The 23,561-nt window shown below is 36.8% G+C and overlaps 1 protein-coding gene across 4 annotated transcripts; it reads left to right on the top strand.

Moving 5' to 3' along the window:
- The first annotated feature begins 3,725 nt into the window (after nt 1–3,725).
- ARMCX3 (armadillo repeat containing X-linked 3) lies at nt 3,726–12,359 on the top strand. Of its 4 annotated transcripts, none has more exons than XM_016132185.2 (5): nt 3,726–3,878; nt 4,377–4,484; nt 4,798–4,859; nt 5,114–5,181; nt 5,461–12,357. In XM_016132185.2, exon 5 carries the CDS (start codon nt 5,603–5,605, stop codon nt 6,740–6,742), a length of 1,140 nt encoding a protein of 379 aa, XP_015987671.1. In that variant the 5' UTR covers nt 3,726–3,878; nt 4,377–4,484; nt 4,798–4,859; nt 5,114–5,181; nt 5,461–5,602; the 3' UTR covers nt 6,743–12,357. The 4 variants fall into 4 exon arrangements, with proteins under 4 accessions (XP_015987671.1, XP_015987669.1, XP_015987670.1 ...); XM_016132184.2 differs by having other exon boundaries at nt 3,728–4,032; XM_016132183.2 differs by lacking the exon at nt 5,114–5,181 and having other exon boundaries at nt 5,461–12,359.
- The last annotated feature ends 11,202 nt before the right edge of the window (nt 12,360–23,561 follow it).

Here is a 23,561-nt window from a genome sequence, read left to right on the forward strand (position 1 = left end):
CCCAGACATCCCAGCTGTCCCCACTGAGGAGTCATACTCTAAATATAGACACCTCTGGCAGCCTCTTTCTTAGAACATTGAAATATGACACCCCAACAGGAAGCTCCCCCCGCCCCATGAGAGGCCCCTGTTGGGAGGAGGCCCTGTCAGGAGGTGAGCCAGGGAACCAAGAGTGCCTTGTAGGTGAAGATTCAGGAAGTTCAAACTCACTCACCAATCATACCCCATCTCTCTAAACCCCTACCTCATTTGTTTCACCATCCATTGCCTTATACTGTTCTTTTCTTCTACCTTTATTTTCTTGTCCTAGAAAAATGAAATCTATTTATGAAGCCATACTACCAGAACTTGATGATTCAATTGTCCATCATTCGATTTCTGGCTGCTAAATACTTATATAAGTGGCTTTTATTTGTTTTGAATATATGCAAGAGACAGAACTAAGAAGTATGTAAAGCTTCAAAAAGCAAAGACAAAAACTTCACTCTTACCTCTTCAATTTATTAGTATAAAATAACACCCCCCCTTTGGTATATATATTTTAATCATTCCAATGTATACCCCCTGACTACCATTTTCCCAGTCTGCCAGACCTTCCCTGTTTGGATCCACTCCCTCTCTAAAACTTTCTAAACCTTATGGGAATGATAACCCTTTCAATTATCTTATTTCTTTGTCATTTTGATCTACAATTCCTGCCAAGGAACCTGGGGACTAGCATTTAAAATCCATTTTACTCTCTATTATACATTCGCCAACAAAATTTATTTAAGGGAATGTTATTTGTCTGACATACTATTTTTTTTTAGTCTTTAATATAGTTTTTAAATTTATTTTTTTAATTGAAAAAATGATTTAAATTCCCCCCCATCTACCTCCTCCCTCTCTCCTATCCTTTGGTAACCACTAGTTCATTGTCCATGTCCATGAGTCTGTTTGTTTGTCCTGTTCATTTGTTGCTTTTAGGTTTATATCCCACATATAAATGATACCATGTGATTTTCAACTTTTTCTGACATACAATTTCAAAAGTGAAAACGAAAATCCTTAAGCAGTTCCTGAGACAAAGCTGTTAAAAGTTCCTGAGCATACAAGAGAGGCTAAGGGAAGCTACTGTCAAAAGGAACCTTTTGGCCTAAATCAGTATGTGGTCGTATGTGATATACAATATATAAAATATCCCAAAACAAAAAAGAATCAGCAGATGGTAACACTAAATTGGAATTGTAAAAGGTGAGAAAAATAAACCATAAAATAAATCATGTTATCTTTAAAAGCTGTATTACTTTTTGGCATTTTGTTTATTTAATTTTGTATTGTGTATTAGCTGATTTGCTTGGTTGCAAGCAACAGAAACCAAACCTGTTTAACTTAAACAGTGAAGGGATGCTGAAGATCAGGGTAAGCTCTGGGGGTCTAGGTAGGGAGGAATTGATGATATAGATAATATCATCAGGATGCCATAATTCCATTAAGTTTTAGTTATTTTTTTCTTATCACTGTTCAAGATTTAAATTTTAGTAAAAGAGTATTGAGTTGGTCTGTTTTAGATACAATGCCCACTCTTTTGCTGGGGGAAATGACAGGGTATGTAAAATGTATAAAGAAATTCCTTTCTTTTCCAAGAAATCTAAACCATTTTGGATGTTGTTGATTTGCAAGAGCCCTTTAATTACTTTGGATATTAACCCACTGTCCAGTTGTGACTAAAGTGCTGAGGGCCTATTTGCCACAGTATATCTTATTCATAATTTTTACATTAACTGAACATTAGGGAGGTACAGTTCTGAAATAGTGATGCATAAGGTTGTCTTCTAAGCTAAAGTTACCTAGCTTCCCTGCCAGAATTCCACAGAGTTGCATCTACAATTCAGGATCTTGTCCTTTTGCTGTACGAGCAACCCCTGATTTTGTCTGTTTTCTGAGAGCAGATGCCTCTGTCAAGGAAAGACCCCCATTCATAGAGACATATGTAAATCTAGATCTGAATGTCTGAACCCATGAATCTCTGCATTCTCTCCCTGTAAGTAGGCCACAAGGGAAGCTAAGTCTGAACAGGAGTTACAACTGAATAATTTACCTTGAGAAATACATCTGTCAGGGGTACCGAAGGTTTCTGTCAGTTTTACCAGTCGACTATTTTCCTGCAGGCAAGCTACACTTTGGAAACCTGGACCTCAGAAAGTTGCTTGGTGAGCCTACAATTAGAGCAAGGATGTTGGATCACCTTAAGAAGTGGATTTCAGCTAAGGAAGCTTGAAATACTCTTACACATCATGGGCATGGCTTTGCCAAGGAAAATTATATGTTCCATTCACATTAGCCAAGACTCCCTCTCCTCTAGACAGTGCTTGGGTGGGAACTACCAACATTTTCCTCTGAGTCTCTTTCTCATATATTCCTCTGCTTAAATAAGCCTCTTCAATGCATATGTTTCTCTAAACACAGAATCATATAGCTGATTTGATTTTTGTTTACTAAATTTCAGTCATTTCTTAGTACTGCTTCCCAGAAATTACATCGATATGAATTTCCCTGGAATTTTTTCCTGTTCCCAAACTTGCAAGTCTCTTGATTTGCTTCCACATTGTTTTAGGATTTAAAACATTATACTCAGATAATAGCCTTATATCTGAACTATTATGGAATGTCCCACTCTAGACCCCAGATTCTGACATTATTTTATTACTTTTCCCACTATAAAAAGTTCAGTCATTGCTGACAGGTTAATCATTGAGTTCATCAAACCAGTTGGTGAAATGGTTTCACACTAATTGCTAGGTGCAAGTTCAGTCAATTTTGTCTTGGTCTCCGTGTTCCTTTAACACCTATTTCATTTAAAGATCATATTCTCGCTTTGTACCTAAATATATTTTGTAATGTTCTCTGAATGCCACTCACTTTGTCACTGTGCATACCTCTTTATCCAACAGTTATCCATTATGCAGATGTTGTTTCTACTCAACTTTTTTCTGTGTTAATGGCTTCTGAGGACCACATGCTTCTTTCTTGGTAACTGATGCAAGTGGAAGCCTGTAGCTCTTCTGTTTGGAAGACTGGCCTAGTCAGAAGTTCTATGCATTCTCAGACACACTGATTAGCTCATTCAGGGTTGTGTTATCTGCTAGGCCCCAAAAGACATTAAGAATGATCTGAGTGAAGTGTGTAACACCCCCACAAGTGAGAAAATGTGGGGTTTTTGGAGGCCATCAACCCAACACCACTCTCCAATTCCAACTTTTTTTCTCTCAAATGAAAATAGCTTTACACTATTTTTTTTTCTCATAAAAAAGAATGCAGGCTGGAGGTGGAAGAGGGCAGAACAAAAAAGAACAAAAATGAATTTGGAAAGTAAAAGCCACACTCACGCTCCAGGTCTCCTTTTCTGATGGTTTCTTCCTTTCAGATCTGGGATTAGATTTCAGAGGAAATGGTAGACATTTATAGCTGGGAGGAGAGGAGTTGGAAGGAGAGAGATCGCAGTCCCAGAAGTCTAGGGACTGCAAGACGCAATTTTTCAAAAAGTGCAAGTGGCCAGTCCCAGGAGGAAGATGCTCTCCCTTTTTAGTAGTCAGAGGAAGGCAAACACAACTGCAGGAAGATGAGATTAGCTAAGAAAGAGTAACAAGGCCTGATATGGGGGAGGGTACGGAGGGGGGCGGGTCCTCGTCTGCCGCACTGCTGGTGGGAGGGGAAATTGGGGACCAGAGTTGGTGGATGACGTAGATCTCACGTGACCAAGAGCTGACGTGTGCAGAAGTCCTTCTTGTTTAGGTCGTTGTTCCCGTCAGAGTACCAGCTCCTCATTGCCCTGAGGGCTAGCGAGCCTGCGGCAGAAGGAAGGAGGAGGAGAAGGAAACTGTCCTGGATCCCTGCAGGTCAGTGCCTGGGAGATTCCTTAAAGTAGGGGTGTTCCAGGACGTAAGGCAGAGACCGTCGCGAGTCCTGAGGCGCCTCGGTCATCTCTCCCATTCGCTGCCAGCTTTTCAAGACATCTGTTCTGCCTGCAGCCCATTCTGATGCTGCGAAATGGTGAGCAGGGAGTGTTTGAAGGGTAGCTCAGAGATCGGAAGGTGGTAATCTGCTGAGAATTGAGGCCTTAATCCGGAAAGGGAGCTGTGGCCTGGGTGTTGGCCCCCAGTCCTCCAGGACAGTGCCGGCGCGGAAAGCCTGGAAGTGGGGGCGGGGGGTACAACGTTATGTGTCCTCAGAACCCCGACAGGGGTAATAGGGGTGGCAAACCTTTGACAACCAGGCCTCCAAATTAGGAAAGTTTCATGTTCCGGGGACTGGTTCATCCACCAAGCATTCGATAGTGGCGGTTTTCCGTCTTTCTGACTGCGGCTATGTCTTCCTGTCCATGGCTCTGTGTTTAGTGGGTCCGAACCTCTCCCGAGTTGCCAGTCTTTCCGTAGTTTGCAGCTCTACGCTAGGCAAGTGAAGAGGAAGGAAACTAACCCGGATCGGTGAAGGTCGATTTGAGGGTAAGAGCATTTGGGGACCCTAAGAGCGGCGGTGATGGGGGTGGGGAGAAACCAGAGATGGCAATAATTTCGGTTAGATTTGAGTCTGAGTGTGTTTGTCGCACTCTTGGGACTGTGGCGAAATGGCGTGCAGTGTGTGTGCGTATGGACGCGCGCGCACGCGCGTGTGTGTGTATGTGTGTGTGTGTGTCTCGCGGGTGGGGGGATGTGAGTTCGGGAGAATGACAGAAGGGAAATCTATCAGATAGTTTGTTCATAATCCTTCTCTCTCAACAGTACTTAGTCCCTATATTTTCGATCTGTCATCCTGCAGGTCTGCTTTTAGCAGGTGGCACCACTTGAAGCAAGGGAGGAAGTTTCCTTGGATCCGTAGAGGTCGGTGTGGTGGTCGGGGCTGCCTGGAATGGGGGAGGGGTTAGAAATCCGCCGCGATTGGGCAGACTCACCCAATTCTACTCTAGTCCCCTAAGATCCCTCCCATTTCAAGCTAGCGAAGGGGCAAGCATGTATGTTTTGGATGGCATAGCGAGGTTAAAAAAATCTGACAGCATAGATGGTGAATTGGGAAAGGAAAGAATGAACAGTTAATCCGCCAGGCTCTCAGTACTCACTGGCTCTGGTCTCTGCAGATCTGAAGGGTTGTTGGGCGTGGCATACCTCCAGGGGAGGGAAGAAGCAAACTGCTTGTCTGGAAGAGGTTAGTGCAAGGGTGCCACTCCCTGGAAACACAGGAGGTTGGAGTGGCTGAGGCCCCAGAAGAGACTATGGGCTCCATTGCCTTTATCTAGGCTTGGGGAGGGAATGGACTGGGAAGGGTAGGTGGAGGGTGAAATGATGGGGGTAGAGAGTTTGTTAACAATCTACATTTTCTACCAAGTACTCATTTATTACTCTCTTATCTTCCTGTGCAACTCCCTGCATGGGGCGATACAAAGAGAAGAGAAACTCAAACCCCATTTCTTTCCTCCACCTCTAGGTTCACCTCCAGTATCAGCTATTGGGACCTTGAAGTGGCTGAAGACATCACCCTCCACAGGCCTGGATCCATAACCATTGTTCTCCCCTAACCTAAGTGACTAGTCTGTTCCTTGGTCCCTGCTATTGTCAGGGACGATTGCATGGGCTACGCCAGGAAAGTAGGCTGGGTGACTGCGGGACTGGTGATTGGGGCTGGTGCCTGCTATTGCATTTATAGGCTGACCCAGGGAAGAAAACAGAACAAAGAGAAAATGGCTCAGGGTGTATCTGAGGATGTGGATGATGTTGGGGGCTGTCCTGGGGCCAGATACAATGACTGGTCTGATGATGATGATGACAACAGTGAGAGCAAGGGTATAGTATGGTATCCACCTTGGGCCCGGATTGGGACTGAGGCCGGGACCAGAGCTAGGGCCAGGGCAAGAGCCAGGGCTACTCGTGCTCGCAGAGCTGTTCAGAAACGGGCTTCCCCCAACTCAGATGATACTATTTTGTCCCCTCAAGAGCTTCAAAAAGTTCTTTGCTTGGTTGAGATGTCTGAAAAACCTTATATTCTTGAAGCAGCTTTAATTGCTCTGGGTAACAATGCTGCTTATGCATTTAACAGAGATATTATTCGTGATCTGGGTGGTCTCCCAATTGTTGCAAAGATTCTCAATACTCGAGATCCTATTGTTAAGGAAAAGGCTTTAATTGTCCTGAATAACCTAAGCGTGAATGCTGAAAATCAGCGCAGGCTTAAGATATACATGAATCAAGTGTGTGATGATACAATTACTTCTCGCTTGAACTCATCTGTGCAGCTGGCTGGACTCAGATTGCTTACAAATATGACTGTTACTAATGAGTATCAGCACATGCTTGCTAATTCAATTTCAGACTTTTTTCGTTTATTTTCAGCGGGAAATGAGGAAACCAAATTTCAAGTTTTGAAACTCCTTTTGAATTTGGCTGAAAATCCAGCCCTGACTAGAGAACTGCTCAGGGCCCAAGTACCATCTTCACTAGGTTCCCTCTTTAATAGAAAGGAGAACAAAGAAGTTATTCTGAAACTTTTGGTCATATTTGAGAACATAAATGACAATTTTAAGTGGGAAGAAAATGAACCTACTCAGAATCAATTCAGTGAAGGCTCACTTTTTTTCTTTTTAAAAGAATTTCAGGTGTGTGCTGATAAGATTCTGGGGGTAGAAAGTCACCATGACTTTTTGGTGAAAGTAAAAGTTGGAAAATTCATGGCCAAACTGGCTGAGTGTATGTTCCCAAAGAGTCAGGAATAACTTCTTGATTTTGTAGTTTAGAAACAACACACATTGTAAACTATTTTTATTCTCTACCTTGTTTATATGGTAAAGGGATCCTTTCAGCTGCCAGTTTCGAGTAATGAATATCATATTGTATCATCAGTGCTGATATTTATCTGAATTGGTCTTCAGGCCTAAGCTGGATGACTGAATATCACTACCCGTTCTGAAAGCATGTTTGTTGCTTTTTTATTTCATTGCCTAGGTTGAAATATATTTTTACTACTTCTTCTGTATAAGTGGCAGTGAACCAATTGGTCCCTAGTAATCTCCCTCCTGTCACTTGCATTGACTTCATTTTTGTATCATCAATAAAGTTGTGCGTTAATGCTGGGAAGAAAAAGAAAGAAAAAAAGAAACCACCCTTGTCCTTCTGTTTATAATCTATCTAGTTGGAGAGATAAGAAACATATGAACAAAATAACTAGGAATATCTGGAGCTTATACTCATTGTCAAATGTGCCTTCTCAGAGCACAGAAGAAACAAAAGCTTCTACAGGATATAGTAGTCAGCTACAGATTTATGGAAGAAGCAGCCATTTAAAAGGAGTCCTGAACAGGGTAGGTAGTTAAGGCATTCCATGAGATGGGAGTGAGGTTGGTGACTGGTGTGAGAAAGGCGTGGAGGAAGGAACTTTCTTCCTATGACACTGAGGAGACTAGTCTGCTTAGAGCGGAAAGTGTAGGGAATGGAAATAAATTTGAAAAGCTGGGGGAAGCTAGGTTGTGGAGAGCTGTTTGAGTATTATTCCATGGAACACCAAGAGCCACTAAATATTTTTAACTAGAAAGAATAATTAGAATTCATAGTAAAGTCTCTCTCTCACCTACTATATAGTGTCCATGAGGGTATGGCAAAATGGATCCTTTCAAACCCTGTTGGTAGGAATGAGTTTACACTAGCACAAAGTTTATGGAGGGTCATTTAGTAATACATATCATAAACCCTAAAATATGTAAACCCTTTATCAAAAAAAATTAAAAATTGGCCCAAGACTGAACAAGGCTGTTTATCCCAACACTGTCAAAAATAGTAAAAGTTGGAAACAACATAAGCTTCTAGCACTTTGGATTGGTTAAATAAATTAAAGAATGCTCGCACAGTGCATGATAAATATGTTGATTAAAATCTGCATTGCCAGGAAAGATATTGATTATGCATTGTTAAGTGAGAAAGGTAGGTTAGATAATGATACTCATAATATGATTCTATTTTTTTTAGAATAATAAAACATATTTAAGTATATACTAAAAATTCTGAATTATAGACACCAAATAGTAACAGTGATCTTCTTTGGGTGGAAAGATGATGAATGATCTTTACATTTTTATTTTTTATTTATCAGTGTATTTTTATTTATCTAAAATGAATATTGATTTTTTAAAAAACTTTTGAAAAAGGAAAGTGTTGGGAATGAAGCAGGTGATTGATTGAAGCATGTACTGAATGGAAAAAATATTTAGATTAAAAGTGAGATGAGTTGAAGTTTCCTCTCTGAAATAATAGATGAGTGATAAAGATGAGGCTTGTTGTGAGGATTAAATGAGTACATGCAAAATACTTAGAATGTTCTAGCACATAGCAGTTAATTAAGAAAAGTGAGCACCCTTAATTCCCTAGAATGGAGGGTTGATAGTTATTTTGGTTGACTGTTTTTCTGAGGACATTCTGCCATGTGTCAGTGTAATAAATCATAATAATAAAGGTTAGCATTTATTAAGTGGCTACTGTGTAGAGTGCTATCATTCTTGCAAGGCAACTGTAAAAATAATTTCTCAAAGAAATAGGGCTTTTTTAAATTTCTAAGGACTCAAAGTATTCTTCAGAAATGATTTCATCAGCCGCCACAACATATTCCTAGTCAATTTGGAGATGTTATCCTGCTTTATATGTGTGGCCAGGAAAGGGTAAAATGCTGCTCAGTTATGATCTGGTTTTAGCCATAGGCTTTCATATACTCACTCTATTGTACTCTATAGTAGACAAAAAACCCAGGGACTGGTTGGCTTAAAGTGGTTGGATATGGTGACCCTACTGAATCATGCATACGTGGGGACTCATTTGACACCAATTTAAAACATCAGGTGAGAGAAAAGGGAACTAACATTTTTCTTGCTCTGTTATTAGGTAGGAGAAAAAGATTTTGGAGGGGAAGGCTAATTCATTTAAAATTGGTTTTGAGGTACCTGTGTGACATCCCAATAGAGACAACATATTATCATTTGAGTGTATTGATCTGGTGCTCACAGGAGAAAATAAGGCTGCGATTAAGATTTGGGAGTCAGCAGAGGCTGAATGATGTTTGAAGACGTGGGAATGGATGTGATCTCCAGAGAGAGCATACGGAGTGTAAGAGTAGAGAGTTTCAAAAAGAATTGTGTAAGGGACTGTGGCAACTGAGGGGAGAAGCACAGAATTAAAACAGTGTATTTACATCAGACACTTTTTCTACTCTGTACATAAAATTGAACAATACTATAGATAAAATTTCAGAGTCTGATTTAAAATTTTTCTATTTTCTCCTAAATAATATTAATTTGAGATACTTGAGAAAATAGAGATAATGAGAACAAACTTGTCCCCTGACCCAGATATGTAGCTTGAACAACCAAGAAATATTTAGATCAAGGTATGTTGAATTTGGGGTGCTGAGTGACTTTTATGCCTGAAGTGAAAATGAGGTTAACTTTGAGTAATAAAAAGCCACTCTGAGGCAGGGGCACAGGCCTGACCAGAGTTATCTGCTCTTGCAGGTCTCTCTTCTCCTCTCCTCCTTTCTTCCCATTCTTGCTTTTCCTTCCCTCTCACTGCTATCTTTATTTCCTCCTTCTGGGAGATAATTGGCAGTAGTTCTTTTGTGTTTCTGTCTTTGAGTTGACCATTTAATTCCCATAACACCAGGTCATGCACCAATGGGCATTTAATACAGAATAGTAATTGTGATTGCTGTGGTAATATGGTGACCCTTGTGTGACTGGATGCCAAGATTTTTTTGGAACCCTTGTTGAACAGAGGCCTAGAAGGAACTAGCCTGAGTATGGCACAGCTCTATGTGCACTGCATGAACTTTTGATGTCCCACATATAGTATTATTTAGAACCAAAGCACACGGACTTTCAGAAGTGCTGTGTGAGACAGATATGTGACTGCCTGGTATAGTCAGGCCACAAGTCCGGCCAAGTCACACAATGATGTCCTGATGTTTTCACAGTGGAAGTCGCCACTCCCAATCATTTTGGGAAGGGCACACTTCTAGGACTGTGGCAGCTCATGGGAGGAGGGAGGAGGCAATGTCCTCTTTAGAGAGGGTGGCAGCCCCTGTGAAACTGAGGGAATTAGAAACTCAGAGGATATCTTGATATCTTACTGTTTTGGTTTTGTCCTCGTCTAGCGGTTTTAGGAATGTAAGTGGGTCTATTTTAGCCAAATGTTCAAAGGAGATTTTACAAATGTGAAGTATAGTTTTTTTTTTATAAATTGTCACCTAAAACATAGTATTTCAAGGCTCAGTAAACTGTTTTTTAAATTCATATTTTACTTGTCTTTTAAAAAATATATATCCCAAGTGTAGGTTTAATCAAATTGATGTAATTTAAGCAAATTTTGTGTATATGCTTCTAGTTAACTTTTCTGCTAAGTTCCCTTGAGAATGGCTTTTCTAAGAATGATTATGCCTATTTTCAATGCTATATCTTTATACTAATTTTAGACCACATTCCAGGCTAAAGATTTCCTCTGATTTCTCTGTTTAAACTGGTTCTTTCTTGCATTTTCACCAGGACTATCTTGCTGCCAGCATGGGGTGCAGAACCAAGATACTGGCCCCTGATGTGTCCTGCTTTGAGTGTGTGGTATTAAGCAGAATAATAGATATTTGCTTTCAGAATGGTATACCTCTACATTTGACCCTCTCTACTGGGGGTCTCTCAAGCCTTGTGTAAAGGGCTGGACAATGCGTTTGAGGATAAGACTAGGGGAAAGGGAAGGGAGGGGGAGAGAAAGAAACCTTATTAGAAAGGTTACTTTACCCTGACAGGTTCATGTACTTGTAATTCAATCTGCCATTGAGAGTGGGCTAAGTGCAACTCTGGCCCTGTCGACCATTTATATTTAAAAAAATGAAAGAGTAGGTATAATACAAGAATCTTTGGGCATAGAGACCTCTGTTTATTGAGCATTTCTAAGTTCCCAGAGCACATGTTATCAAATGGGTGTAATTTCTTTTTAAATATAAAATAAAACAGAATAATTTATGTTATCATAAAGAGCATAATTACCATGTAGATCAGAGTCTTAGTGTTGGCTGCTTGGAACATTCTCTTCTTAACAAAATTATCATCAGTATTTTGTTTATTTAGCGCTTGGGAATTCAGGGCAAGCTGAGTTAGCTAGATGTTAGTACCATCAAAGTAGGAGAACCTGGTTCATCTATGTCTGCAATAGGGATTCACTTGTTGCTGAAATAAAATACTTGTATTCAAGAGCTATAGCACATTTCTTCCTAGACACAATTACACATTTGTCTGCCTAGATGCCTCTTTGCCAAAGGCCAAGCATCAGCGAATGGTTGTTTTTTGACTATTAAGATATATTATCAATTAGCTGTCATACAGAATTTGAGAGATGTATATTTTCACAGCAGTGGAAAGCTATAGTATTAACAATGCATTCTCCCCTATATGTTGATTAGTCCCCCTTTTTCTGAATTGATTTGGTTTGATAAATAATGATAACTTTTATTAAAATTTTTTGAAACCCAAGCAAAATGAAATTTTTATCTCTTTAGTTATTCCATCTTCATTTCAGTCTTCATTTACTAAAATGTGATTTAGCTATGTTCATGCTAATTTTTGTGGCTTTCTTTCAGTAAGCTGCAATGAAAATCTAGACATAATAAAATGGATCCAGAAAACAAAACTTTTAATTTTTACTTTCTTCCATTATTTAAAATGAGTTAAATGGACTCTCTTTATGACATTAGAAAAGATGGAATCTAGCAACACAAATAAAGTGAACTATTTAAAGTATTTTATAAATATAAATCTACTCAAACTGACTTGGAGAATAATTTTTTATAATAAGTTATCATATAACCTCATCAATCACTTCTTGTTAAGCTGCTCCATGTAATTTGTAGCCAAAATTGAAAGTATTAAAATTTCACTATGTTACTTATGAAAATTCAATAAATTCTGGTTGATTTTTTTTCTTATATAAAGGTTAAACCTTCATTATAAATATCGTATCTTGAGAATGTCTATAAATACATGCCACATATATATAATCACATTTGTTTAAGTGAATATGGTTATAACTGGGGAAATAGTAAGAGGGATTTGGGAGTTACCAGCACTCTGAGATGTTATTTTTTACAATGAATTCTATTTCAGTCTTCTTTATTGTGTTTTCTTAAACCATAGAAATAATTCATGCCTATTAAAGAGTAAAATAGATAAACATATAAATTAAAACATAAAACTTTCCTCTTCTCAATCATCTTTACAGTTACCTACTATTACCAGTGTAATGTGTTCTATACATATACAATGTACATATTCACATTTTTGTCAGAAAATAAACTCACAATCCATATATTGTTCTGTTTTACAACTTTTATTTCACTTAAAATACGTCATGTGTATCTTTTCATGCATATTTTACTTCATTTAACTTTGTGCATGAAGTCTTTCCCTGTAGATGATCTATATTTTTAGGTAGTCATATCACTCAGCTTTTCTCTTTAGGTCTTTTAGGTTTTGGGTCATGCTGAGGCAGGCTTTTCCTACCCCAAGGCTTCAAGATACTTTTCTATATTTTCTTTAAGCTTTAAAAATAGCTCTGTGTGTGTGTGTGTGTGTGTGTGTGTGTGTGTGTGTGTGTGTGTGTAATCCTCCTGGTATATACTTTTGTGCATGGTATGAAGTAGAGATGTAATTTCACTTCTTTTTCTCAGTCCCAGACATCGAATAAGCCATCTTCCACTTTTTGCCAGAACTTTTCATACATTATTAGTTATAGATTATTTACAAAATGTTATTCTTTGCTATAAATGGAAACATTATCGTTCTTTTTGCTATTTTTGAGGTATGATGCACTTAGTGTTGGCGAAGTCCTATATCACGAAACCCATTTTATTTAAGATGGAATTAATAGTACTGGGTTGTGATATTATTAATTCATTGTGTTATGGGTTTACTATGAAGATATTTAAAACATCAAAAGGATAAATACAATGCACTTTGGACTATGAAAATGACACAATTTGTAAAAAGTAGTCTAGCAGGTGACTTACATGATAGTGACAACACCACTCAAAGCAATCTTAATATTGTTCTGGGACATATGACAATGAATGAGCTTATCAGTGTATTTGAGAATCTGCTGGCTAATTCAGTCTTCCAAGCAGTAGAGTTAGCATATATTGTAATGTGTACCTTGGAAACAAAGTTAAGAAATGGATCTTTTTGAAACATGGAATCAATTGTCAGATCTAGAAGGCTCGAGCACTATGAATTAAGATTTTGGTGGACGCTTACAAGATAAAGTAATATTCTTATCAAAAAGCTGGAAGATATATAGATTTAAATTTATAAAACACATTTGAGAACAAATAGAGAAAATAACATAATGGAAAAAATGAAATAAACATCAACAGAACATTGAGATTGAGATAATTGCTTGAAGTAGCAATTGATGACAACATTCTATAGATGAGTATGATAAATAAAACTCCTTTCACCAGCAATATATATATGTCCTTGTAAGCAAAAAAAGGAAAGAATGTTAGTATATAGTTTTTACAGTGCAATATCCCCTAAAACTCTCTAGAATAGAGGAGAGCTATTATTTTTTATGTATTTATCTTCTTTCTCATTACCTCTTCTAATTTGCATATTGACTGTGATTTTTTAAATAGTTCTTTGTTTTAGACAAATACAATCATATCAATTTTAAATACAAATTAGTTTTAACTTTCCCAATTTTACCCTAATTATTTTCTTATCTCATTGCAATAGCTTTAATCTCCAAAAATACTGTGGAATAAAAATAGAGATTGTGGATGACTGATTTGTTCCTGGTTTTAGTGGAAATGACTTTGGCATTTCATGGTAAGAATGAGGATTGTTATTGATTGTTGGTAAAAACTCTCTCAATATTTAACTCATCCCTTTATATCCCTGTTGGTATCATAGGAGAAACTGCTGAATTTTTCTTAATGGCTTTTCAATGTCTGTTGACAGAAATGTACTTTTTATCCTTTTTTAATGAAATGAATTATATTGATAGAACTCCTAGTTTTGACTATTTTTGTCTTTGTGGATCCGTCACTACTAGGTCATGGTATAGCTTTTCCTTGCCAAACTTCTACATTCTACTTGTTTATATGTTTTATAATTTGTTAATATTTTTATTTTGATTTTTATAGTTATCTTTTATGCACACTTTCTAACAGCTCTTAGTCTTAGGTTTACTACCTTTATAGAATTCATTACTGAGCTTTCAATTTTTTTTCTCATTTCTGGTAGAGTTTAAAAAACGTTGGTATTATCTCTCCCTTGAAACTTATTTAGAAGTGAACTGCAAAACCATTTGATTCTTTTTAGTGGTAGATCTGTAATCACGTTCCCAGTTTTATCTCTAGTAATTTGACCACTCAAATTTTCTATCTCTTGAGTTAATATTGGTAACTTCTATTTCTATTAGGAAATCATCCATTACCTTTAGATTTTAAAATTTAATGTCATAGATTTGTATGTAAAATTATAATTATTTTAATCACATGTATTTATATAGTTAAACTTTTTTCATAATTTGTATACTTTTGCATCCGTTGTATTTTTACTTAGTTGTGCTCATGAAGAATCTGTTTGTTTTACCAGTCTTTTCAAAGAACCAGCTTTTTATTTATCATTTCTATAATTGTTTTTCTTGGTCATTAGTTTTAGCTTTACTAATTTCTTCTATTTTTGAATTTGTTGTACTTTTCTAATTCTTTAAGAAAAATGCTACTTCCTTTATGATCCACTTGAATAGTAATGGTAATTAACACCATTTATTTTTCTCTGAGTATAGTTTTAGCCATGCTCTATGAGCTTTAATATGATATTCTCCTTTTCTTTGTTTTTATTATAGCTTGTAATTTTATTTTAAATTTCCTCTTTGACTCAGGAGTTATTTTTGTGAACAGTGCTATATTACTATGCAACTATATTTTATGATAATTTTTATTATTTATTTCTAATTTAATTTTAAGATAAAAAGATGTGTCTGTAAATTCTCTCCTTTCATTTAATGAGTTTTTAAATTTGAAAATCATGTTTTTCAATCCCAGAAATTGTTTTTCTTTTTAAAATTATTTTTCTTTCAGTGCTGTTATTACTTATTTTGCTAAAGATTATATCTGACTCCTTCAATAGTTCTATTTCAGTGGGAGATAATATAAATTTTGAAGTGCACAGACAATGATATGAATAGTTACCTGTGGAAATAATAGAAAGGAACTGGAGAAATTCAGAGAATGGAAAACAACGAGGAAGGTTTTCTGGAAGCTATCCCTTGGAGACAGAACTGGAATTTGATTGAGATTTTACTGAAATTGATTTTATGATTTTGTGTTTATTCTTTACTATACCCATATTTTCTTCAAGCATTGTTTCTTAGACATACCTGGTGATACCTAACTAAATGGTAGATTAAGATTGTTCGGAAAGTATTTTTATACTGTTCCAGCTACCATTATTGTATTGTATGTTGATTACCTTAGTTGTAGCTTTAAAAAGCTGTGTTCAGAATTCACTATCTAAGAGAAAACAAGGTTCACGTAAATAAGCTGTGTAGAAACTGTGGGTTGGGCAACAGCTGATACTATTTCCCAGTGGGCTCATCCTACTTAATGTCTCCAAGCAAAACCTCCAAATAGTTAGAAAGAAGAAAATATACAATGATTTACTAAAGAATGGAGTAACAGAAAACTATTGAATATTTTCATATACTCTCTCACTGAAATTCTGGAAAGAATGTTACTCCCTCCTTTCCTTGAGGATGTTTTCTTCCCCCCACCCATCTTTATTGAAATATAATAGAAAATTAATTGCTTGTATTTGCATTGTACAATTCAATGAGTTTTTTTTTCACTTGTAGTTGACATACGATAATATACCAGGTTCAGTTGTATAGCATTGTGATCAGAGAACCACATAACTCACAAAGTGATCATCCCATAAATCTAGTACCCTTCTTACTCCTTACATATTTATTACATTATTAACCATCTTCCCCATGCTACACTCTACATCTCCATGTCTATTCTACAACTGTCCATTTGTACCTCTTAATCCCTTTGTCTTTTTTTTGTCCCTCCCAACCTCCCTCCAATCTAGTATTCCTCTAAATATTCTCCATATCTATGAGTTCATTTCCACTTTTGTTGTCGTTGATTTTGTTCTTTAGATTCCACAAGTATGTGAAATTGTGCGATATTTGTCTTTATCCGACCCATTTCATTCAGTGCAATACCCTCTAGGTCCATTAAGGCAATATCATTTTCTGAGGATGATTTCTTACTTATTCTTAAAATAGAGATTTAGTATTGCACTGGAGATTATAAATATACATATTTACATGTATGCATATATGATAGAATATTATGTTTTAGATATAAATGTATGTTCTTGTCCCTCTCTCCCACAATATTTCTTGCTTTCCCATTTCCCCATTTTTTTCTTCAGGAAAGGTTCATAGAAGGGCCTTGTGATTTCCCAAAGCCCAAATACATGAAAGTATCATAATAGGTATAGCTGATGGTCTACACTAAGATATATCTAGTTACAGTATTTAGTGTATTCAATATGAAAATTCATGTCTTGCTTCAGTTGTTGAAAATTCTATATACAATCTCTTTAAATATTGCCTTTTCCTCATTCTTTCTAGGCTCTGCTTATGAACTTCTTTCCAGCACATTAGAATACTGTCCATTCTTTCTGCCATGTCTTCTAATTTCTTATTCATATTTTGTAGCAGTTCACCTTTTCGTGCTGCATTCTGGGTAATTTTTGAGGTCTATTTTTGAATGTCTTATCTCCTTGCTTTTGAGTTTCCTTCTTCTAGGGCCATCCAGGTTTCACCAGTTCCAGATTAAGTTTTTTGTTAATTTATGTCCTTGGGTTCTCTAACATGTAAGAACTATGAATTCAACCCCACATCTATGGGTGAAGCTGGGCTGGGTTTCGATTGCTCCCAGAGGGCTCTTTATCCACCCATCTCATGTAAAAGACGAACTTTCTTGTTACATACATTTGCTGTGACAAAAGGTTGTCTGTCTACTCACTGTTTAATATACTGGTTATGGTTCTGTGGGGTCTGGATTTAGACAGGAGCTCAGTATCAGCTTCATATCTTTTACTGCCCAGATGTATTGTCCCCTGTCTCCATGTGAGGTTAAAACACTGGTCTAGCCCTTAAAGCCAATATTCATCTGTTTGTCTTTATCTCCTGCTCAAAGATTGTTGTTCATTCCTCTTTTTGTTTCTTAGGGATTTCCATTTCATGATTATGAGCTATATTACTAGGGGATGTGTGTTCTCATTTCTGTGAGTTTCAAGTGGAAGGGGAAAACTTTCCAAGTCAATTTAGTCTGCTATTAACTGCAAGTTCCACAAATAGGTTTGTTGGGTTATGTAGGTGATTAGAGTCATGCCTCTTAAGAGACATCTGGGGGAATGGCTGCTTTATATTACTTCCGGCCAGATAGTATAGAGTCATACCAAGCTTTTGGTATCTTAGCAATAGCAATGGCAGGGAAATAGCAGAGAAAGTCTCGATTATTCATGGATGACACAAAAACAAATAGAGAGCCAACATGTCTGAAGGGGCCACAAGGAAGTAATGAGAGTGGTGAATTATGTGGAACGATGATACTAGAATAACATGGACTCCTTCCTTCAAACAACTCTAAGGTGTTCTGTAAGCATCCTTGAACTTAGATACAACCATGAAGGAAACAGTAGATTTTAGACTGATACTGTTTCAGTCACCCCCATGGAAAGAAATGACAAAATGGAAATTGTGAGTATTGCTATAGAAAATAAAAGTTGAATGTCTTATGCACTTGAGTTTGTGGAGTGAGATTATTATAATTACACATAAATACATACATATATACACACATACATGTTTGTATATGGATAATAAAATAACTGGAAGGATATACCACCATATATTAGCCATGACATTCTGTAGCAGTGAGATTACAAGACATTTATATTGCCTTCTTTTCTTAGTTAACTATACTTTTCCATATTTCAGCTCAAATTTCACTTCCTTAGGGATTTTTTTCCTGTCTTCTATGTAACCTCTCACAGTGTGTCTTGATGTTCTGTTATATTCTCTTGTATACCTGTGTTCCATTCTTTTTTTTGTACTGGAATTATAATTATACATACACTTGTATGATTATTTGATTAATATATATCCTTCACTAGTCCGTGAACTTCATGAATACAAAGACCTAGTCTGTTTTCTCATCACTGTATTCTCAGTACCTTGCATACGCACTCAATAAAGACTTATTAAATGAATAAATGAATACATTTCTGTATTGTTTGAATATTTTTACTATGACTTAATTTCATTATTAAAATAATAAAAACCATCCTATTTAAAACAAATATGAACATAGACCATCTGGGCCAGTGATTCCTAATGTATTTGAGGGTCACACTTCCCATTAAGAATGTGTTGGTAATCATTGCCTCTCTTTCCTGAAAAAGCCACATATATCCTCCCTTCACTCCCAACAAACAACTTTACACATACTTTCCAGGTATTTATACAACTTGGCTAAAGAAGACTTGGTCTAGGTTAATCAGTGTAGTTAGTGAGTGAGAGTTCCTTGGACACTGGCCTAAGCCTAGCTAAGGGGACACCAGTGTGGGGATGGAATGGCAGGCAGCAACCCCGCAGCCAGGCTAGTCTACTCCTGGGTTCCCTGGAGATTGGGGATGAGAGACCCACCAGACTACACTCCTCAGAGTAGGTAGGAGGCAGCAGACATGGTCCAGGGAGGCTTCTACTCAGGCACCATGAATAAAAATAGAGAAAAAGCAGGTCTAAAGGGCTCTTGCCCCAGCAATCACTTCTACAGCCTTCATAGAAACCCTCAGCTGCGGGGGTCTAGGAGGGATGGTTTCCATTGTTGGTTTCCATTAGTGGGAACAGTACTTCCATCTATGCTGGAGCTCAGTTATCTACATGGGGATTTGGAAAAATGAATTTAAGTGGTTAAAGGCATTTACTCAGGTCACCACTTACTCCCCAGTTTGTGTATGTTTTTTGGAGCAACATAGTCAGGTGCCTGAAAACAAAGAAAGACAGACTCTGGAATATGGGCAAGGGATCAGGAGACAGCATTTTCTCTCCCTCTTGACAAGACAGGAAGAATCAGACCATCTCTGCATCCCTCACACTCTCAGCTGCCTCAGTCTCACAGCTCTTCCCTTTGCTCAGAGTTGAATCTCATTGTTTAGAAGGATTTAGCCTAAAAACTTACCAAGTACCTTAGAATGTTTATAAACACTTCTAATGCAGAAAAATTACAATCGTAAAACTATTTTTCTTCTTTTATTTTTATCATATTTCCTGTTTTTTTTAATGAAAAAATTATTGGAGTGACATTGATTAATAAAATAAATAAATTTCCAGTGTACAATTCAATAGTATGTCACCTATCTATATCTATCTATCTATCTATCCATCCATCTATCTAGCATTGTGGGTTCACCACCCAAAGTTAGATTTGTTTGTCATGTTTGTTTGTTGTTTTCAGTTTTATATCTCACATATGAGTGTAATCATATGATTTTCAACTTTTTCTGTCTTACTTATTTCTTTAAGTATGATTATCTCAAGATCCAACCAGACTGTCACAAATGACGGAATTTCATCTTTTCTTATGGCTGAGTAATTTTCCATTGTATATATGCATCACATCTTCCTTATCCAATCATTTATTTCAGGACACTTTGGTTGCTTCTCTGTTCTGGCCACTGTAAGTAATGCTGCTATGCACACTGGGGTGCATATATCTTTGCAGATAAATGTTTTCAGTGTTTTGGGGGTAAATATCCAGAAGAGGAATTGCTGGGTCATATGGTAGTTCTATTCTCAGTTTTTTGAAGAACATTCATACTGTTTTCCATAGTGGTTGTACCAAATTACATTCCCAACAGCAGTGTATGAGGGTTCCTTTTTCCCCACAACCTCTTCAATACTTATTACTTGTCCTGTTGATGATAACCATTCTAACAAGTATGAAGTGGTATCTAATTGTGGTTTTGATTTGCATTTCCCTAATAGCTAGTGAAGTTGAGCATCTTTTCATATGTCTGTTGGCCATTTGTATGTTTTCTTGGGAGAATTGTCTGTTCATCTTCTGCTCATGTTTTAATTGGATTTTTTTTTATTCTTGAGTTCTATGAGTTCTTTGCATATTTTGGATATTAGGCCCTTATTGGAGGCTGTGTTTGCAAATACATTCTCCCATTCAGATGGTTCCCTCTTTGCCTCGTTGATGGTTTCTTTTTCTGTGCAGAAGCTTTTTAGTTTGAGATAGTCCAATTTGCAATTGTACAACTTAATTGGACGAAAGCACTTGCATGAAATTAGGCCTTCCTTTTAAGTTGAAAATATTTTTTACGATAGATTTTTCCTTAGATTTATTCTTTGTTATTTTTTTCAGTGAAAATAACTTCATTTCTTTTTTTTCTGGTGGTAAAAATGATTTATTTATTTTTTGTTAAAAATCTTATAAGGTTTATTTGAGCCAAATTCTGAGGACATGCTCAGAAGCAAGATCTCAACAGATTGAGAAAATGCTCTGGAGAATGGCAGTTTTGCAGCTTATTTTATACATTAGAATCAAAGGAGAAGACATAAGGAGGATTACATGAAATCCATTGGTGGTAGATTAAGGAGATAGGAGAAAGTGAAGTGGGTGGGGTGGGAGAATCTCTAGGACTGGTTAAAAAGCAAAATAGAGAGACACATACCTCTTTTACATTGGTGGGTATGGAGAGTTAATTAACATTTACAGTACACAGAGGTGGTATGAGGGCAATAGGATATCGATGAGGGGTCTGTGGTCTTATCCTTTAGTGTTCTTGTTCTCTGGTCCAGAGGCCGTGACTTTGAGAGTCTGAAAAAGAAAATTACCCTGACATTTCAAATTTATGTTATCAAGTCTCAAGGTGATCCCTTCTGTATGTCCTTAGTTGTAGGACTTCCATTCAGCTAGACTTCAGGTGATTTTCAATGATGATCGTTCTGTAGTTTAGTTGTATTTTGATGTGGTCGAGAGGAGAAGCAAACAAAGTGTTTATCTACTCTGCCATCTTAACAGGAAATCATGATGCTTATAATTTTTTAAGGCTGCAGTAGTACCAGAAAATATGAGGAAGTAAGTACAAATCTCATATTTACTCACAGCCTCTATTCCTGACCCCTGCCCACTCTCTTACGCTAGTCCTTACCCTCCCCCCTTATGGACCTGGTTGTGGGGGAAATGGGAGATACTACTGACTGTGGGATTAAACATGGAGGGAGGGGCCAGCCCTGAGAAAAATATTAATGAGGCTGAAAATATTTGAAAACTAATGCTCGCAGTCAAGAAAAGTAAGTATGGAGACAAGCATCCTAGATGATTAATATCTTTTAGTAATATTTTATAATTTCCCCCACAAAACTCTTGCCTGCTGTGGCAGAGGCTATTAGTGCTCTCCAATATCTATACTGTCCTGAGCATCCAGCTAGATGACAATGGTCAGTGTCCCTTATGAATGAGTGTGGCCATAATACTGAGCGCTGGCCAATGAACTGTGGCAGAATTGATCTACATCACTTCCAGATTTTCCTTCATAAACTGTCTCCATGACTGATTTGTGCTCTCTCTTTTCCCATTCGCCAGCCGAATGGAGAGAACTCTGAGTACTTAGAGAGTGGAGTGCAAGATGGAATGAGCCTGCGACCCTGAATGGCCATGGGCAGCAGAACCTCCCTGCTGACCTGGAACGTTAACTTGAGACTCTTTTGTGAGTGACATTTATTTTTTTTTTAAAAAAGTCATATTATTTTTGAATCTTATGAGAGTTTTAGCCTGCCATATGCAATGATGAGAATTATACTAACCATATTCCTTCCTTCATATCAAACTATCTGCATTGGTCTGATCAAAACCTTTTCTTCTTTATTCATTTATTTACTACTTTATTTCCTTTCATCTCTATTCCACACTTCTAATCTTCTCCCCAAAAGTATCTGTTCTAATATATTTGATATGTATGTTTTTGTCTGAGTTTTTTTTTAACTTACATTATTTTTAGGTATGAATTTTTAATTTAGATAGTGGTATTGTGCTATGATTCTTGTTCTGTTTTTCCCCATTCATCATGTGACATTCAAAAAAATATTACATGTTACTCTATGTACATCTACTCTGTAGTTTCTAGCTGCTTGCTGTATGATATACCACACTGTTCATCCACTCTAATTTACTTCATTTTCCTAGAAACAGAATCTAGTTTGCTTCCAACTCCTTACTACCTCAAACACTGTGATGAAAGTCCTTACACATGTCCTCTTATGGACCTGCATGAGAAGTTTTCTGGAATATATATAAAATAAATGGGATTGTTGAGTCATAGGGCATATGTATAATTAATTTGATTAAGTACTGTCAGGTTGCTTTTTTGGTTCAGTCTAAAAGGTAATCACTGTGTGTGTTGGAGTTCTTACATCCTTGTACCCTAAAAAATGGCATGTCTCAGTTTTCTAATTGCTGGCCAAATAGGTGTAAATGTATTTATAATTATATTTTAATTAGCAATTATCTGATTAATAATGAGTTTGAACATCTCTTTATGTATTTCTAAGTATTTTGTTTTTCTTCTTCTTTGAGAATACTTTCCATAAATTTTTCTAATTTAAGATGGTGTGTTCCTGTCCTTCTGGATTTGTAGGAGTACTTTGCATATGCTAGATATTAATCCTTTGTTAATTTAAGTATTGCAAATCTTTTTTCTGTAATCTCTTAATTTTATTCATAGTGTCCTCTATTTAGTCAAAATTTTACATATATTTTTAATTTATTTAATTTATTTTATTATGGTGACATTGGTTAATGAAATTCAGAAGTTTCAGGTGTAAAATTCAACAGTAAGGTATACATATATATTGCATTATGTGTTCACTGCTCACAGTTAGATTTCTCTCTGTCACCACATATTTGACCCCTTTTACCCCATCTTCCTCTCTTTCTCCCTCACCCTCCCCTCTGGTAACCACTAGTCTATAGGACAAACAAACAGCTTCATTTGTTGATTCTAGGTTTTATATCCCATGTATAAGTGATATCATGTGATTTTCAACTTTTTCTGTCTGGCTTATTTTGCTTAGCATGATTATTTCAAGGTCCATCCACGTTGTCACAAATGGCAGTATTTCCTCTCTTCTTATGGCCGAGTAATATTCCATTGTATACATGAACCACTGCTTCTTTAGTGAATCATCTATCATAGAACACTCTGGTTGCTTCCATGTCCTGGCCACAGTGAATAATGCTGCTGTGAACATTGGTATGCAAATATATTTTTGGATACACTCTTCAAGACGTTGGGGTAAATAAATACCCAGTAGAGGGATTGCTGGATCATATGGTAGATCAAGTCTTAGTTTTTTTGAGGAACTGCCATACTGTTCTCTATAGTGGCTGTACCAATTTACAGTAAAATTGTATTTTTTATG

Source organism: Rousettus aegyptiacus, unplaced genomic scaffold (assembly GCF_014176215.1).
Source record: "Rousettus aegyptiacus isolate mRouAeg1 unplaced genomic scaffold, mRouAeg1.p scaffold_m13_p_9, whole genome shotgun sequence".
Lineage (NCBI taxonomy): Eukaryota > Metazoa > Chordata > Mammalia > Chiroptera > Pteropodidae > Rousettus > Rousettus aegyptiacus.

What these genes read in the sequence shown, in the direction of transcription:
- ARMCX3 (XM_016132183.2), top strand. Translation starts at nt 5,603, where the DNA reads ATGGGCTACGCCAGGAAAGTAGGCTGGGTGACTGCGGGACTGGTGATT.